At 36.9% G+C, this 18,597-nt stretch overlaps 1 protein-coding gene across 7 annotated transcripts in view; it reads right to left on the reverse strand.

Annotated features, from left to right (window-relative positions):
• MBNL3 (muscleblind like splicing regulator 3) overlaps positions 1-18,597 on the reverse strand; it is a 107,755-nt gene that overhangs the window by 60,392 nt on the left and 28,766 nt on the right. For 3 of the 7 annotated variants that reach the window (XM_054577026.1, XM_054577025.1, XM_054577028.1), the window contains exons 2-3: positions 8,803-8,967; positions 5,243-5,272 (exon numbers count right to left, since the gene is read on the reverse strand). In XM_054577026.1, the coding sequence (XP_054433001.1) occupies positions 5,243-5,272; positions 8,803-8,967 (195 nt within the window). Of the gene's footprint in view, positions 1-5,242; positions 5,273-8,802; positions 8,968-17,307; positions 17,418-18,597 lie in introns of those variants that run through there. The other 4 variants (XM_054577027.1, XM_054577029.1, XM_054577030.1 and 1 more) reach the window with 3 other exon arrangements.

Here is an 18,597-nt window from a genome sequence, read left to right on the forward strand (position 1 = left end):
TACTATTGTTTTATTTCTCTTCCATCAGGGAAAAACCTTTTCACAGAGCTCTCCAAATTCCTGCTTTCATTTCATCAGTGATTAACAGCAAGCAATTTTGAGGTAGCTGGCTGTAGTTGAGACTGTGACCATGAACAGAAAAGCTAACAGGCCTATTGTGGCCTGGTTAGCACTAGATTCTAACCAACTGAGCTAACCAGCCCCAGTGGAAAAATATACAATATGGTTTGAGAAGAGATTACACTTAATTTATCCCTTAGGAATATATGAGGGAGGATAAAGGGAGAATGTTGAGATTCATCACTATCAAAGAAGCTGGGCTCTGTAAAAGATATCATGTACAAATGCCCTCTGTTTGGCTACAAAAGTGTAGCACATTTGTTTAACTTTTGAAACAAAAAGATTTCACATTGTGTATTCACAGAGTTAGCAAAAGGCGGGAAACCTACTGCTGATGTGATTTATTTTGTTTTACTATAAATGGAGCTTTAAGCAGTATAACATACACAGCCTCAGGAAAGGGCCTGAATAACTACTCTACTTTGGACAACTAATTACAATCAGGAGTGAATCCAGGATCTATGGGGCCTGAAGTTTATTCAGTAGATTTGGGGAGGGGAGCTTTACACAGGAATATAGTTTGTAAATTTTACAAACCCACTGTAAACATATTGCTTGGGCTTCTCCAAGGGCCTTGGAAGGAGACCATACAAATGAGGGGCCCTGAGCCTTCAATAATCTCAAGGTAAGTCTACCACTGGAAATAATTTGTCAAACAATTAAATAATGCTAGTCTTCAGTTGCTATATCTGTAAGTAAAACCTTCCCTAATCTTTTAGAGAATTTAGTAAAACCCAGATGAAATGTGGGCTCATAGTATGGTTTCAATCCTCTCATTCCTGTGATGTGATTTGGTGAACTTCAGTCACATGGAACTTCACATGATAATAACAGTCATATTAAGAAAACTTGGGAGAATCAAGATGGTGGAGAACTGAGTGGAAGTCACACTGACCTCCTGCCAGGACCAACCTGGAATTCCAACTAAATTGTGGAGAAATCACCTGGAACAAACAACTGCACAAGAACGAGAGAGGAGCCTTGTAACCCCGGAGACAGAAGAACAGGCTTTACCACAATCTAACTGGTAAAGACTGCGGTACAGACCTGAGAAGGTGGGCGGGGCGCCCAGGGGCAGCAGCACCAGGAGGATATGGAAATGGCCAGTTGGATCCCCCTGAGAAGAGCGGGGTCTAAACCAAAAGACAGAATCTCTAGCCCAGAGCACCAGAGCCCAAAAAGTACACAGAAAACAGCCAGCTGCAAAAAGTGGCAGGGTTGCTCTCTGCCAGAGACAGGCGGCTGGAGACACAAAGAGCCTTCTATATGGCAAACACAAAATTTTTATTTGCAGCCACTTACCCTGGGCTCTGGCAAAGGTGGGGGCAGAGTGGGCTGGAGACGACTGAGGAGAGACTGAGGAAGGAGGCTTTGGGGAGAGAACTGTGAGAGTAGCTGGTGGAATCCCAGTGCAGGCTCCTCCCCGCTAGGGCAGCAGCATGACAGGACCCAATAATCCTACCCCCAGGAGGGACTCCATCTGGCCCTGAGCTGAATCTGGCACCCTGCTGAGAGCAGAGTGAATAGATTAACAGCTGAAGGAGACAGCCATAGACAGCAGATTCCTGGAAGTCTTGAACAGACTGCCTAAGGTCAGACAGGGTCAACATCTGACATCATCAGAGGGCAGATCCAGAAAATAAAAACAGCGGTCTCCTACCATAGAAGTTCACACCACAAAGTCAGGAAATCAAGACAGATCAACTTAAGAAGCAGAAGCAAAAGAGAGGAGTCTCTATCAAATAATAAGAAGAGAAAGAAATATGCCCCACTAGAAGGGAAAGGAGGAATCCCCACAAAGAGAACTAAATGAATCACAGGCAAGTAAACTATCAGATATTGAGTTCCAAACAATGGTTCTAAGGAAGCTCAATGAGCTCAGTGAGCTCAGAGAGAATTACCAAAAACTACAGGGAAACTATGAGGAACTTACTGCAAACTATATCAGCATGAAAAAGGACATAGAAACTATCAAGAAGACACAAGATAAAATGAAGAATACAATTTCTGAATTGAAGAACACAGTAGAAGGAATCCAAAGCAGGCTAGATGAAGCTGAGGACCGAATCAGTGAGCTGGATGACAAGGTAAAAAAAGCTCACAGAAAGAGCAAAAAAATGAAAAAGGACTCAAAAAGAATGAAGAGGCATTGAGGGAAATGCAGGACAACCTGAAACATAATAATATCCGTATAATAGGGATGCCAGAAGGAGAAGAGGAGGCGAAAGGGATAGAGAGTCTGTTTGAAAAAGTAATGATGGAAAACTTCCCCAGTTGGAGAAGAGAAAAAGTAACACATGTCCAGGAAGCACAGAGGGCTCCATTCAAGAGGAATGTAATGAGGCCCATTCCAAGACACATCATCATTAAAATGGCAAATATCAAAGACCAACAGAGAATCCTAAAGCAAGCAAGGGAGAAAGACGTAGTAACATATAAGGGAGCCCTGATATGGCTAACAGCTGACTTCTCAACAGAAGCACTGCAAGCCAGAAGGGAATGGCAAGAAATATTCCAAGTCAAGAAAGGCAAAGGCCAGCAACCAAGACTGGTCTACCCAGTAAGGCTCTCAATTAAAATGGAAGGCGAAATAAGGAGCTTCTCAGACAAAAGAAGGCTAAAAGAATACACCATCACCAAACCAGCACTGCAAAATAAGCTAAAGGGACTGCTTTAAGATGAAGAAAAAGTTTCTATGAATACCCAGGTCCTTTCAGAGTTGCCAATACTTGATATTACTAATATTTTTAATACTCATTAATCTGATTGTGACAATGATGTAATTTTAATTGTTCCTTTACTATTTGTTGAAACTAAACCTGTTTTAGTATATTTTTGCCTATTTCTATTATTTTTAAACAGCTTTAAATGAATTTTTGGTATTCTTTACCCATTTATTGATTAAAGGTTTCTAGTACTTTTTTCCCTAAAAAAAAAAAAAAAAAAAAAAACCTAGTAACCATGTTTTAGATGTGTTGCAAATACTTTTCTATTCTATTGCTTGTCCTTTAACTTTTTTTATATGTATATTACTATATAGTTAAATGTTTAATGTAGTTATATTGTCAATATTTACTTTATAGCTTCTCAGGTTGAATATTTTACTTCATTTCATGAAAAATATTAGTTCTATTTTCTTCTAAAACTCCTTAGATTCTACATATTGATTTTTAACTCACCTGAATATTTCTTGCATAATGTGTGAAATAGGGCTCTATATTTATTTCAAGTAATAGGTCTTACTTGTGGAATAAGTAATAGGTCTTATTTGTGGAATAAGACTTATTTTCCCCATTGATTTGAAATATCAGCTTAATCATACATATATTATTCAGATATATACATTTGTCTCTAGAATGTTCATTATATTTCATTGATCTACTTGATTATTTCTGTGCTAGTGTCATGTTGGCTTAATTGCTGAGACTTTATAATGGTCTTAAATTTTAAAAATATTTTATAATTCACTTTGACATTTAAAAAATAATATCAATCTACATTTAAGAAAGAAAGAAAGAGAGACAGATGAAACTCCTACTTTTTGCGACAACATGGATGGAAATGGAGAATATTAAGTTAAGTGAAATAAGCCAGTTGATAAAAGACAATTACCATATGATCTCACCTATAAGTGGACTCTATTCAACAAAATAAACTAATGAACAAAATAAACCATACACACGGAAACATGGAGCAGACTGAAAGTGACCAGAGGGGAGGAGGAAAGAGGACTGTGGTGGAAAAAAGGGGAAGGGACTAGACAGAGAACATGTATGAATGACCCATGGACATGGACAACAGAGTGGGAACTGACTGTGAGAGTGGGGGTGGGGGTGGGATGGGTGGAGGGGGTAAATGGGGAAAAATTTAGACAACTGTAATAGAATTAACATGATTTATAAATAAAAAAATAATAAAAAAATAAAAAATCATGTTAGCCTTATAATTATATAATTCCTGTTATCTACTGACTTGAACGTCTTGCAAAAATCGATTTAGAAAATGTAATATCAACACGTTGATATGAAAGAGCTAAATGTTAATTATTTGTCATTTTGTAAAGTAGATGAATTGAGAAACACGCTGAAGAATTGCCATTAAAATATACTATAATTTCTGTACTGACCATGACACTGGTGATCTGGAATACAGACCTAGTTTTCTTTTCCCCAAAATCTTCAAAATGCTTTGCCCACCTTTTTCATGATAATTTTTAATAAAACAGCCATGACAATAGGGAAACAGCATGAAGACCTCAGTTAATAAAGGTAACTTATGTGAACTAGAAAACCTGTAACTCTCATGTGAATATGCAAAATGTATAATGTACCTTGGTGAGGGAAAGATGTTATTCTTTTGTATTTAACTACTAAGTCATTTAACTATTTTCCAAACTTTTTCAAAAATTAAAAAGTAAATAAATATTTTATAATTTTACTTCACATAAAACTGCTTTCATCCAAAGTTTCCCAGAGTGATACATACCTTATAGATCCTGTTTAATTAAAGAATAAAAACATTAAAAACACTGGAGTCTAAAAATAATATTATTTATTAATTAGTATACTTCTTTTCTTCTTATCTACAGGAACTTCCTATTTACCCCTTTTGATGAGATGTTACATAACTTTCATTTCTTACTATATTAATGTCAGATAAACATGTAAGATTGTTTATGAGAAATGTATTTGGTAAATAGAATTATATAAATGATGTAAAATGGTGGGAGGGTCCAGACAGACATCAGATGGTTCTACCTGTGAAAAAGGAAAACCTTGGAGTAGAACCCATGCTTATAGCCTCTGTGGTTTGGGATACCATAACCTGGCCACAGGAATGCAAGCCATGACATGGCATACAGCACACCAGAGGATATGGCATACCCCAATGGCTGAGCCAAATGTGCCAAACCAATAATCTCTATAAAAATCATCAGATGAATACACTCAACTGAGTCAAGTTTACCTGTGTGTAAACAACAAACTCCATGTGAATCAACACATTCAGAGAGAGAAACTAAAGAAATGTACTAGATATGGACATGTCTAGATTATGCAAAGTGTCTAAATCAAAAATATTCCAATAGCCTTATAAACACCATGTCCACTTTATACATACATACATTGCATCCAGCAGTGAGAATTCTTCCTCCCTGTAATGAAAATTCTTAATTATGAAATTGAAATTTTAAATCATTAGTTTTGTTTGAGAGTAATCCAGTGCATCTAAAATTTTCCTAAAATTCTTGTACAGTGCTATTGGCCTCACTAATTATGCCAAGGTGCCAAGGGGGGGTTCTTTTTATTTATTTATTTATTGTTCAAGTACAGTTGTCTCCATTTACCCACCACCACTTTCCCCTGCCCCACCCATCTCCACCTCCCACCCAAGGGGGGTTCTTAACTTATAATTTCTTGCCATGAACATCAGAAATTCTCGCTCTTAAACAACATTGAAAAATGTCAGGTTGTCCCACACTTTGTCTCACTTGCTAAACATCCTCAATAAAGCTAACAAAAGCTTTCAGAGGTGGAATTTTATACTAGCAAGTGTCAATTTAGGACTGTTAAATATAATGAACAAACAGGTCTGCCAGAACAAGCATTCCACCCAAATTGACTAGGTGTGGCTTTTATTCATCGTTCAGTCACACTGAACAGAAATATGTTCTATTGCTACCATCCCATTTAGGCTGACATTCCCTTTCTCTGAGGGCTTATAATAAGCAAACCATACTCAGTTTTCCAAAAGCAGATGTGCTCTTCTGGTATCCCAGAAAAAAATCAAAGTATATTTTGTGGAAAGACCTGAAGTTCAAGCCAGTGATATCAAATAGGTCTTAATATGCAACCATACAAATGTCAAGAATGGAAATTTAAACAAAAGCTTGATTATTTTAGAGAAAATATCAGACTATGGAGGGTGTAAAAAGGGGTAGATGATTGTTTAGGGAGAATAGGTACCATAGAAATTAAGTAAAATAATATCTTATTTCTATCATAATATCAAGATCCATAAAAAATAACATTTCTTTCCAATCAAACTGGTAAATATCTCTTAATGGGGGGAGAGAATAAGGACAACTGTAATTGAACAATAATAAAAAAAACTTAAAAAATTGAATTACAACACTCCTACAAATAGACCTCAAAAGAGGATCATATTAATGATTGTGGGGTAATTTTTTATACACAAAATAACTGCAGAAATCAATCTTTTATCAGTTTATCACATCACAAAAGCTCTTGTTAAATAATCTACAAGTTACAAAAGTGATTTCTAATTGTTTCTGGGGGGGTGGTCATCTAAGTAATGTCTTTATCATGTGATACAGTATAAAATAAATTGTATTCCTGTGAGTCATTATCAGTCATGTTCTGCAGACTGAAATCTGAAATTACTCTCCCTGAAGAAATGAGGGAAATGCATTCTATTATAGAAAGCATGGAGAATCAAATTAGAAGGCACAAGAGGCAAAAAAAAAAAAACCTCTCAATGTATCTTTTATTGGACTCTAAAAATGCCACACCCTATTCCCCAGCATTATTGATAATGCATGAAGGGTTGAGACTTGGAAAGGAGAGAGTCTACCGGGGGCTGAATAGAAAATGACTACTCAGCCTTCTGTCTTTACCCCAACTTTACCCCAGTCCTTGATCTGATTCCTAGAAACAAGGCATTTGATTGGTGCCCTGATGCTGTCCCTTCACTGGTGAAAAGATAGACGCACCAACTTTATGAGAAAGGCTGGGCTCAGGTGTGTGATCAAATCTGGCACCCATTCTTTGCTCAATCTGATATTGGGACATTCCATCAGAGGCTGAGAGTAGTAAGGATGGGTGAAAATCTCCTTTGACTTATTCCCCATCTACTCATATTTTCTGTACTCACCATGCACATTCATTTCTCTGTGGCTTTGTTTAACTTGTCTCAGTATCTAGTAGACTTCCCCTTCCCTGCCCCTTTAGAAGTAGGAAGAAACTGAAATATTTCAATGTGTGAAAGCTCAGGAAAGAGTGTGAAGGAGTTTAACCATGTAATGTAATCCTGTAGGCCAAAGAGGAGCTCTGAGGACTCACTGGTGATCTTCTGAGAATGAATTTAAAATATAATTAATCAGCACTGAATTCCAAGGCAAATACTTTTGGGAAGCTAATAATATAGAATATAAAATATATTTATTTCATTTAAATTATGTCTAGACATACTGGAAAATGAGAATCATGGTGCAAAATTTTAATGGCTCATCAATGACCCCACCATCTGTTTTGTGCATTGTCCATAAATATGGAAGAGTTAAGGTGAGTCCTATCTACATGTATCTCCTTGAATTCTGAAGCTCAACTTTATAATGGTATAGTGAATTTGCTATTGGAGCCCACATTTTCATTGGGTCTAAATACTATATACATCTTTCAGCTTTCAGTGTGTTTATTAATTAATCACTGATGGAACAGGTAACAAATAAAGACAACTTTTTCAAATTAGTATCTTATTAATGGTATAGGAAATAGGCCAACTGAAATTAGAATGAGACACCATAGAACTAAATTTGAGACCTGTTAGAATTCAGTAGAAAAGGGAGTTTTCAATTCCCCCTGAAAGACAAAACGGCAACTTCTATTTTAAGGTAGCAGGATAAAATGAATTCTCAATAGGACAAAATTGCTTTTTCAAAAAGGATTTTATTTATTTTTAGAGAGGGGAAGACAGGGAGAAAGAGAGGGAGAGAAACATCAATGTGTGGTTGCCTCTCACATGCCCCCTCCTGGGGACTTGGCCCGCAACCCAGAGATGCGCCCTAGACTGGGAATCAAACCAGTGACCCTTTGGTTTGCAGGCCGGCACTCAATCTACTGAGCCACACAAGCAGGGCCAAAATTGCTTTTTAAAGGATCTATTTAAACTCACTGATCCACAAAAATATGAGGCACTGGTCTAGAATGATATCATAATCTTATTCATTTCTGCAAAGGGAAATTGTGGCTAGGTTAAATTAAAACCACCATCAACTATCTGATCAGTATTCCTCAAGATTGCTAAGGTTGTGGGAAACAGGGAAAGACTGAGAAGTGGTCATAGACCAGAGGAGACAGGGGAGACAAGATTCAAATAAATGCACTGTGGTACCCTGGACTGGACACTAGAACAGAAAGAGTGCACAAATGAGGAAGTCTGAATAAAGTCTTGAGTTTAGTTAATAGTAATGTGTATCCCTGACTGGTGTGGTACAGTGGGTCGAGTGTCCTGCAAACCAAATGGTTGCTGGTTCAATTCCCAGTCAGGGCACATGCCTGTGTTGTGGGCTGGGTCCCCAGTAGGGGGCGTGCGAGAGGCAACCACACGGTGATGTTTCTCTCCCTGTCTTTCTCCCTCCCTTCCCCTCTCTCTAAAAATAAATAAATAAAATCATTTAAAAAATGTCCCTACTCCTCTACCAATATTCTTCTATAAACAGAATTCATGTTTAATACAACGCATATTTTAAATTGAACACACCTGATGCCTCCCTTCACATGCAAGACAGCTTTGTAGTGTCAATTAAAATATTAGCTTGTTTCCTAAATCTTTCTGTAACTAACTTCCCAAAAGCCCTGCAAGGTAATTCCAATGTAGATATATGTTCTTTAAAAAAAAAAAAAGGTACACACGCAATTTTTGAAAGTCAATGCTGTGACTTACAAGTGATGACATTTGACCATTTTGGAGCATAAACTGCATCTGCTGGGCAAACATGGCTGCGGCAGTCTTTTGTTGAATCAGATTGTTCCGTCCATTAATTTCCAGCTGTGTTTTTAAGTGTGGAGGAGGGTGGAGGTACTTGCAGTTCTCTCTAGCACACCGACCCTAAAAGTGGAGAATTAGGCAAATTTTTATTAATGTTTCTAAAAATATAATATGGCTAAGAATAATAAAAGTGTATCGAACTATCAAGAAAATTGAGGGAAAATTGTTAAACTTTCCCACAATTGAAGGGTAGAGAAAAAATAAATATGCTCTGTACACATAAATAAGTATTCTAAAGTTCAGATCCATTCTTCCGGACATTCCTGGGTCTAAATTTCTTTTTCCTGAATCTATACAATGTGAAAAAAATCCTGAAATCCACTGGCATTCTGTTATCCATGGAATAAATCTCTACATCTGGCTGCCATGTTGTTCTTTAGGTTCCAGAGGCAATGGCTCTAGATAACTTGGATAATTGAGACTAAAGTTTATTTTGGAGTCTCAGCTGTTTGGATGTTTTTATAGTTTAAGCACTTCCAAACATAATAATATGTTAGTCCTGTGGAATCAAACATTGTTGGTGTAGCCTAAATGTTGAAATGGCTACTAAGTATGGTGTAAGTACCACATGGCTACTATGTGGTAGAAAACTAAGCAGATATTTATCACATTTTAAAATGCGACCTGTTGTTGTGTTTAACTTAATATCACTATATAAAGTAGATATTGATTCTCTCATTTAGAGTACTAGGTTCACCATAATTCTTTTAAGACAAGCACAACTGCAAGTGATTTCCTCCCGGAGATGCTAAGATTTATTATAGTGCATGAGCTTATCAGAGACAAGGGTGAAGAAAAAACAGCAATTTTTTTTTCACCCAAGAGTACAAGTTGTTGGGCCTCCTGAATTCCCAAAATAAAATGAGTTAGTTCATCAAGTGTTCTGAAGACATGTAGTGAATTTTCCTTATTTATGATATCTAAAAGATTTACACAATCACTTCTCTATATTTAATTATGTTACTAAACCATTCCTATAATTTCACTGGGAATCTAACTGTCTCTTTCAAAACTTTATAGAGCTAGAGTGCAAAACCAGGTGCACTGCAACTGCTCTTTTAAATATTAGATCACTGGGATGACATAGCTCTATTATTTTTACCTCCCAGGGAAGAACCTGAGTACAACTTGAAACAAAGCTTGAGAAACTAAAGGTTCGACTATTGTTTTCTGTTAGGTTTGTCCTTTTGTTTCTCCCATTGATCAATTTATTTTTAATCAAATTAAATGATTTATAAAATCAAATAATATCTGCCCTGGGTGGTGTGGCTCAGTGGATTGAGCGCTGACCTGCAAACCAAAGGGTCACCAGTTCAATTCTCAGTCAGGGCACATGCCTGAGTTGCAGGCCTGGTCAGGTCCCCAGTAGGGGGTGCGCAAGAGGCAACCACACATTGATGTTTCTCTCCCTTTCTCCCATCCTTCCCTTCTGTCTAAAATAAATAAATAAAATCTTTTAAAAAATCAAATATCTTAATTTCAATGTACCTTTACATTTCTCTGCAAATCCTGGAAAAGGAATAATTTATTAGTTATAAGAGTGGAGAATGATATTAACCCAATCTTCCCAAATTCATAAAAGTCACCTAAGAATAGCTACATAATTTCAGCACATATAATGGCTGTAAGAAAATTTTACATGCACTAAAAATCACAACAATGGAGGATTTTCCCCATTAATATGCTTTCTGAGAGAGAACATGAGCTTCTTTTTACACTTACCACACCCTGCACCAAAGCAAAGGTAGTCACAGGGATTTTAGTCCCTAGATTCTCCAGTCTCGACACAGTATAACTGAGGTTATCTGGCTCAGAATTAACCGCTCTGGGGAGCAGTGACACTTGGTGGCTTCCACAGTCAAGCATGCTAGTTTATACTTTAGCTTTTCTCTTTTTCCTCCCACATCCTAACATTAAATATTTCCCCAGAGTTTGGCCCTATAATTCTCTGCTCTCCTCTCTAATCTCTTTTCCCTGGAGAAATGAAACTCTTGCAAAATTTCACCTACCACAGCAATAGCTCAGATCTTAAATCTTTATCTCTCTTACTTCTCTTCTGAAATTCAGTCCTTTTTACCACTAATCGCAGCAGCATTTGGAAAGCCTTCCCCCTAACCAGGTTTAAATAACTTGTTCCTGACCTTTCCTTTCTTTAGACTCTTTTCTCTTTTCCTGCATCCTCACATTTAGGACACATGCTCAAATCCCATAGTTTAAGACAGTTACACAGCAGCAATTAAAAAAAAAAAGAAATTAAGCACCTGCTGAGCAGAATTGCCCTAGTGTTGTAAACCCACATTTTTAAATGTTTTTAATAAGATTTTATTTATTTATTTATTTTTAGAGGGGAGGGGAAGGATAAAGAAAGGGATAGAAACATTGATGTGTGGTTGCTCTCTCCTGGGGACCTGGCCTGCAACCCAGGCATATGCCCTGACTGGGAATCCAACCAGCAACCCTTTGGTTTGCAAGCTGGCGCTCAATCCACTGAACCACACCAGCCAGGGCACAAACCTACTTTAATAGCTTTCCCAGACAAGTCATTAACACAACCATAGACATTTATACAGAACTCAATTTGTAACCTTCCTCCAAAAAAAGAAAAAGATGTATAATGAGGACTGTCTCTTATATTCAGAAATTCCAAACAATAGATTATTTTTTAAAGGGAAAGTAATATATTAGGATTTTACCATTTGTGACAATTTAGAATTTCAACATCATTTACATTGAATGCAATCAGAGAAGGAGGAAGAAGAGAGGGGAAAACGAGATATTTGGCATATTTTCTGCCAATCTTCAGATAATTACTACCTTCCCTAGTACTTTTTACATTATTTCCATTGCATATAATAACTTTTCTTAAGTGTTTATCCTGGGGAACTAATGACATCTTTTTACAAATTAAAACAGTATACAGAAATATGAAGAAAGAGTTATATCAAGTTGGGCTTTAAAATTAAGTATGGAATATAAGAAAGCATGAGATTTTTTTAAAGTTATTCATCTTATTTATGAGTTTTACTTGATTTATAAAGTATTTTGTTTTGAATGACAGAATCCATAATTGTATTCTGTAACAATGCAGATGCATATTGATACTACCTTACCAGAGACTGTTGCTTTTGTTAAAGAAAGTTTAGCCCTGGCTGGTGTGGCTCAGTGGATTGAGCGCTGGCCTGCTAACCAAAGGGTCACCAGTTTGATTCCCATCAAGGCACATGCCTGGGTTTTGGGCTAGGTCCCCAGTAGGAGGTGCGTAAGAGGCAACCACACATTGATGTTTCTCTCCCTCTCTCTCTCCTTCCCTTTCCCTCTCTAAATATGAATAAATAAAATCTTTTAAAAAATAAAGTTTATTAAAATATCTGCATTTTTTATTCAAACAGTGTATGAGAAGACCAAATAATTTAATATGGTGGTTATCTGTGGAATACAGTGTTCCAAAAGAAAACCAAGCTTCATAAGTTTTTTTTTTTCAAAACACTTTGAGAACTCAGGATAATACATGTATATTCACATGTGATGGTGATAAATCTCCTTTGTATAGTATTCATTCCTCAAGTGGCCCCAAATTAATTATATGCCAAACTATATTAACTGGAGTTTGGAGGGAGAGGGCACAATTTTTTTTGACATTGGCTAACATTTACTTTGAGTCTTTGTAGGGAATTAAGGGTTTTTGTTAACCATGTATGAATGGGATGGGGTGGAGGCAAGGAAGAGAATGCCCAGCACCATATGTAATCACCTATTGTTTTTTCCTTGGAAAATCAAGGAAATATGAACTAGAAAGATTCTACCATTTTCGTTAGGCCAGCTAAGCACTCTGAATGGGCCACAAGATACCATCTCACATTGGGTCTATAACAACCCAGAAAGGTACTTGGTCTGAAAAAATTACCCCTCAGGTTTCCTAACCCAAGGCAATAGTGTCCCATGTCCTCCTTCTAGACCCACATGTTCAGATTTGCTATGTGCTCAGTGCAAAATATTAGACCATGTCATAAACAATTACAAATGCTGTACTTATGACAGTCACTATCCACAGGCAGAGCTGGCTATATCCTAAAAACAATAGCAAAGATTAGTCAAGCCATGCAAATTTCTTTGTCCTTCCCCTACATACACATACAAAATTTTTTAAAGTATATCTATCCTAAGAATCCCAAAACACCAATTTAAAAGAATATATGTGCCCCTATGTTCATAGCAGTGTTATATACAATAGCCAAGGTCTGAAAACAGCCCAGTTGCCCATCAGTAGAGGAACAAACAAAAAAGCCATGGTACACTTATACAATGGACTACCATGCAGCTGAAAAAAGGAAGGAACTCTTACCTTTTGCCACAGCATGGATGGATATGAAGATTATTATGCTAAGTGAAATAAGGCAGTTGGTGAAAGACAAATACCATATGATCTCACTTATATGTAGAATCTAATAGACAAAATAAACTGACAAACAAAATAGAAACAGAGGCATGGCTAGATGGAACAGACTGACAGCTGTCAGAGGGGAGGAGGGGACTAGAAGAAAGAAAGTGAAGGGATTAGCCAAAGAACATATATGCATGATCCATAGATACAGACAACAATGTGGTGATGGCCAGAGGGAAGGAGGGATGAGAGGAGGGTGGGCAAAGGGAGGAAAATGGAAACATCAATAGCTGTGTAAACACTAGAAATAAAATAAAGTATTGAAGAGATTAGAGCACAAACATTTATGCTCGCCTCAATGTCACTGTTTTTCCACTTTCTTAGGTCTTAAAAATAAATCATTGTTATCTATCTTTTCACTATGCACCTGAGTTAAGAAAATAACAAAAGTGATTAAATAGGAAAGTGATTCTCTGCTTAAATATGTGCTACAACACTTACAAATCTTTCAGCTCCCCTCTCCTACCTACTCTCTTTGAAAATGCACCCAAAAAGCATGAGGGGGAGAAAATAGTCAGTGAAATTTCTAAAATACATTTGCACCAAAAAGTGGATGACAGACAAACAAAAAGTTGCAGAGCATTTATAAAACTTCCCAGATTCAATTTATTTCTTTTTTTCCTACCTTTAGGCTTTTTACAAATGAGTACAAAGCTTTTGACTGAGAGAGAAAAGTAGCATTGTAGAGATTCAAATCCCACCTAAGTCTTGGGAACTATGAGTCTCAGATACAAGACTTTTCATACACTTGGTGGTAGAAAAACCCTGTGAAATGTACTTTTTTAATGTTCATGACAGAAAGTTCTACTATCCATCAGAATAAGAAAAAGACCCTAGGAGGCTGAAAAATTACACTTTGTCAAGACCTCTGGGTCTCTCTTTATGGCCTTTGTTTTGAAATCTACTTTGTCTGATACAAGTATGGCAACCCTGGCCTTTTGCTCATGCCCATTTGCTTAACCAAAACAGATGTTTGCAAAATGACTGGCTTCTTCAAATACATTTGGAATTATGGGGGGGAAAATCCTTCTCTCAAATTAATAACTGGATTACATTTTCAAAGACATCTCACTGCTCTGATAGACTACCAAGAGTTAAAAGCTAAGTGTTAAATAAAGGCAACAACAAACAGATGAATTGTTCTATGGAAAAAGTTATTCATTTAAATGTTCATCTATTAAATGAAAAAATCCTATTGATTTTATATTGTCTCCCTGAAACCCACTTACAAGCATGGACATGGCCTCTCTGAGGAAGTAACAGTAATTTTAGAATTATAAATTATATGTACCGGGTTATATGGTTCCTAAAACCATCACAGACCTATTAAAGGCTAGGAACTATCTGAAAGAGCTGCAAATGAGGCACATCTAATTAAACTGAGTATTAGGCAGATGTCAGCATACTAATGGCAAGTTCCCCACTTTCTTCCTTTTAGAGTATTATCTTTATAAAAACAAATATAGTCTGCATTATCTTCTCCAATATTGAACCATCTATGAGTATCGATATATATGCACGAAATCATCTTTAAAATCTTAAGTACAAGTTTTAATTTAAATTTGGGATGCAGACAAGAATTTTTTTAAGTCTATAATAAACCATTTCCTGAATATATTGAAGGCAAAATTAATGAGACTGAATGTAGGCCCTACAGAGAGGGCCAGATAAGTACACACACTCCCATTGTAGTCAGCCCTGATATATACGTACAGGGCAATGACTTTGGAGCAAACCGGCACTAAGTTCAAATAGGTAGGAAGCTGGGAGGAGACCAGAATAATTTTCTTGCCTATCAGTTTCAAGAAAACTTTCAAATTGAGACCTTCAAAAGATGAATGGAGAAATAGACTCAACAATCACACCATTGTTCTCAAATAGCCCACCAAAATAACTTGTTTACCAGAATCGTTACATTTAGGGCTGAAACAGATTTTAAGGAACATCTCGTGCACATTTATCTTACAGAGAAAGAGATGAGGTGGCTTGCCCTAATTAACAAGCAGCGCAGTAAGGACAGAAGCCAAGTTTTGAGATTCTCACTACCCAATATGGATTTTCAGTTCAAATGACTCTTCCTCTGTAAAAATTTTCCTGAGCCCATCTCCCCACCCCCACTCCCATTTATCTCTCCCTCTTTTGTGCCTCCAGCTGCACCTTGTACTCAGTTTTATGGTTGAACTTATCACTGTGTACACTGTGATAAATTGTTTGCATGCCTATCTCCCCATTAGACTTTGAGCTTATCTAAAGGCAGGGTTATATCTTCCTCATCTTTGAATCTCCAGGAATGTTTCTATGCTTAGTTAATACTGGCCACTCCATAAAAGTTTGCTGAATGAATGAATAAACTTTGCAAAAATAATCTTACAGGGCTTAACACTAAGTCTGCCTTAGAAGCCTAATTCTTTCTCTTGCTATTTCTTTCATAGGTTCTTTTATCTTCCTCCAAGAAGAGAATCATAGCCAACATATGACTGAGGTTGTTCCTGGTTTTCTGTTTCAAATGAACCGTTATTCTATTCAGGCCCAGAAAATAACTAATTTGTATCTTTTCTGTTTTTGTTTTTGTTTGTTTGTTTGTTTTTTGCTATGACTGTATACTCAGAGGTGTATGTGACCATGTGGCTGAAAAATTCTGGTAATTTAGTATAACTGAACCAGAAGTGTCAGGAATCCATGAGGTACACAGAAACTAACTCTGGTCTAATTCCAGGAGCCTGTGTCACAAGAACCCCCAGGATATGGGGCCCCACAGAGCTGAATAAAGGAACCTGCAACATATTATATTTAAAGAGCATCTAGGCCTGCCCAAGGGGAGCAGTGTGTTTCTGGGGTTGGCTTAGAATAAACTGCTTTCTCAAACTGTTCAACCCCCACCTCACATTTCTCTGAACAAGCTGCAAGTTAAATTCCCAGAAGCTACTTGGACAAAGGTGGAATAACTGGCTTTGGGATAATCACATAGGTGGGGCCTTCTTGTGGATCTCTATTGCATATACCGACTTCTTACAAGAAAAATGTTCCTCTGTACTTAAAAACACACACTTAACTGCATTCATATTAAACACTTACTTTGAAATAATCATGAGCTTAAACTTTTTACTTGAAATGTTTTGAAGGGCTAATAGCAAAAAATTATAGTTGCTGTTCACAGTGAAACTAAACCTGCTTCTCCAATACCCGAAATATGCTCCCTACTCCCTCCCCAATTCCCCCCTGATCTAACCAAATACCTTAAATCATTTTAGAAAAATATTAACTGAATATCTGTTCAATAGTAATCTCCTCAAGAATGCATCATCTCTGTTTACAAAACAGCCAATCAGAATCAAATTAAAACCTAGAGACAATTGAAGTACACTGGTGCCAAGTTACCAAAAGTCAGAAGCATTTCTGATGGTAAGTACTCAGAGAAGTTGTCTTTAAAGTAGTTGATGGCAGCAAACATAAAATGTTGTTAAAATATAGGGAAAAAAGGAAAGAAAAAATAATGACATTCAATTTATTTCAGGAAATAAAATACACATAAAATCATGCAACTTCAAAATCTACTTACTACATTGAATTTGTTATGAAACAACATAAATGAGTATCTCTTTTGGCCCATAGTCAGTTAAATCTCCTGCTCTTAGGGTTCCCTCACTTCCTTTTTCTAGACACCCCATCCAGTCACCTACCAAAGCAATTTAGAACAAAGACAAAGGGGACACCAGGTACTTACACTTTTTCTTCCCGGCTAGAGCTTCTCCTTAGAATCCTATCTAGAATTACCAAATTTATGAAAATATAGGACCCCCAGTCGAATTTGAAATTCAGGTAAACAACAAATAACTTTTTAGTATAAGTATGTTCAATACAATATATTATTTCCCAACCCTCTCCCTATTTATTCTTCTACACTGGTGAGTTGAGCTAAATAGAGTCAAATTCTCCAAAACTCAGTTTATTCCCTTTACCTTAAAGTTGTAAGCCGCCCTCTCCATGGAATCAGCCCAGGTTCTATTTGGCCTTCAGTTAGTTGCCCAGAGCAAACCAGAAGGCACACTCAGTCCCAGCTTACCTGACCAGCTACAAGGAATTTAAGGAAGTTGACTGTTAGGGAAAGCAGTTTTTTATTCCATGGCTCCTCCCACAAAAAGCTTCACAGGGCTCCCAACCCTGTCAGCCACTCAGCTTTCCCACCCGGAGTGGTGCAAGTGTATATTCAAATGACTTTGATGCCTGCCAGAACTCCTCCTTTAGGTTAGGATGAAGAGAGGCATGGTGTGACCACCACATCTAACTACTGACTCAAAATGTTTACAAAATTTTTTAACATATGAACTATTACAGGAAGACAAGACTTATGTTTTTAAGGTTTTTATATGTGTGTGGAAAGGTGAGGAGGGCAGATTAATTTTTTTCCAGTTTCTCTGTGGAATACTCAAATTCAAGCAACAGTCATCCATTGAAGTCCAGGAAAATGACTGCTTAAGCATCATTTTTCTCTATGCACACATACAATCTATGCAGATATGTATTCAAAACATGCAAAAATGGTATGAGTAGCCATTATTTGCATAGATTTCTTTTTCACTCAACTTTTGATTATGCATATTAAAAGATAGGGAGAAGTAGAGGAGCATGGTTAATTCTAATGAACAAAATAATATATTCAGGAAAAATGACAATCCATAATAGTTCCACTTTACAGAATATGTATATCACAAGAGTGGCAAGTTTGAACATTTTGGAATTAGTTTCTAGACAGAATCTTGAAATTATTTTTTTTATTATGGAGCAGACTGAAAGTAACCAGAGAGGATGGGGAAGGAGGACAATGGTGGAAAGAAGGGGAAGGGACTAGACAAAGAACACGTATGAATGACCCATGGACATGGACAACAGAGTAGGAATTGACTGTGGGAGAGGGGGTGGGGTGGGATGGGTGGAAAGGTGTAAAGGGGGAAAAATCGAGACAACTGCAATAGAATAAACATGATTTTAAAATAGAAAATGCAAAAAAAATATAGCCTTCTTCACTTGAATTATCAAAGATTAAGAATTAGTACAATCAGAAAGAATGAAATTGTACTACATTGAAAAAGTTTATATGACAATAAACATGTCAGATCATAGAGATCATTTAGTTCAGAATTTGCCAGAGTGTGTACCACAGACCACTATTCCCAAGAAGCCTCAAAAACTGAGTTTCTTGGTTAAATACTTGCAAAAAATGGCAAAGTATATTCCTCTCTTGGAGACTG

The sequence above is a fragment of the Pteronotus mesoamericanus genome, unplaced genomic scaffold (genome assembly GCF_021234165.1).
Source record: "Pteronotus mesoamericanus isolate MK-2021 breed Mesoamerican mustached bat unplaced genomic scaffold, CSHL_Meso_final contig_40, whole genome shotgun sequence".
NCBI classification, from domain to species: domain Eukaryota; kingdom Metazoa; phylum Chordata; class Mammalia; order Chiroptera; family Mormoopidae; genus Pteronotus; species Pteronotus mesoamericanus.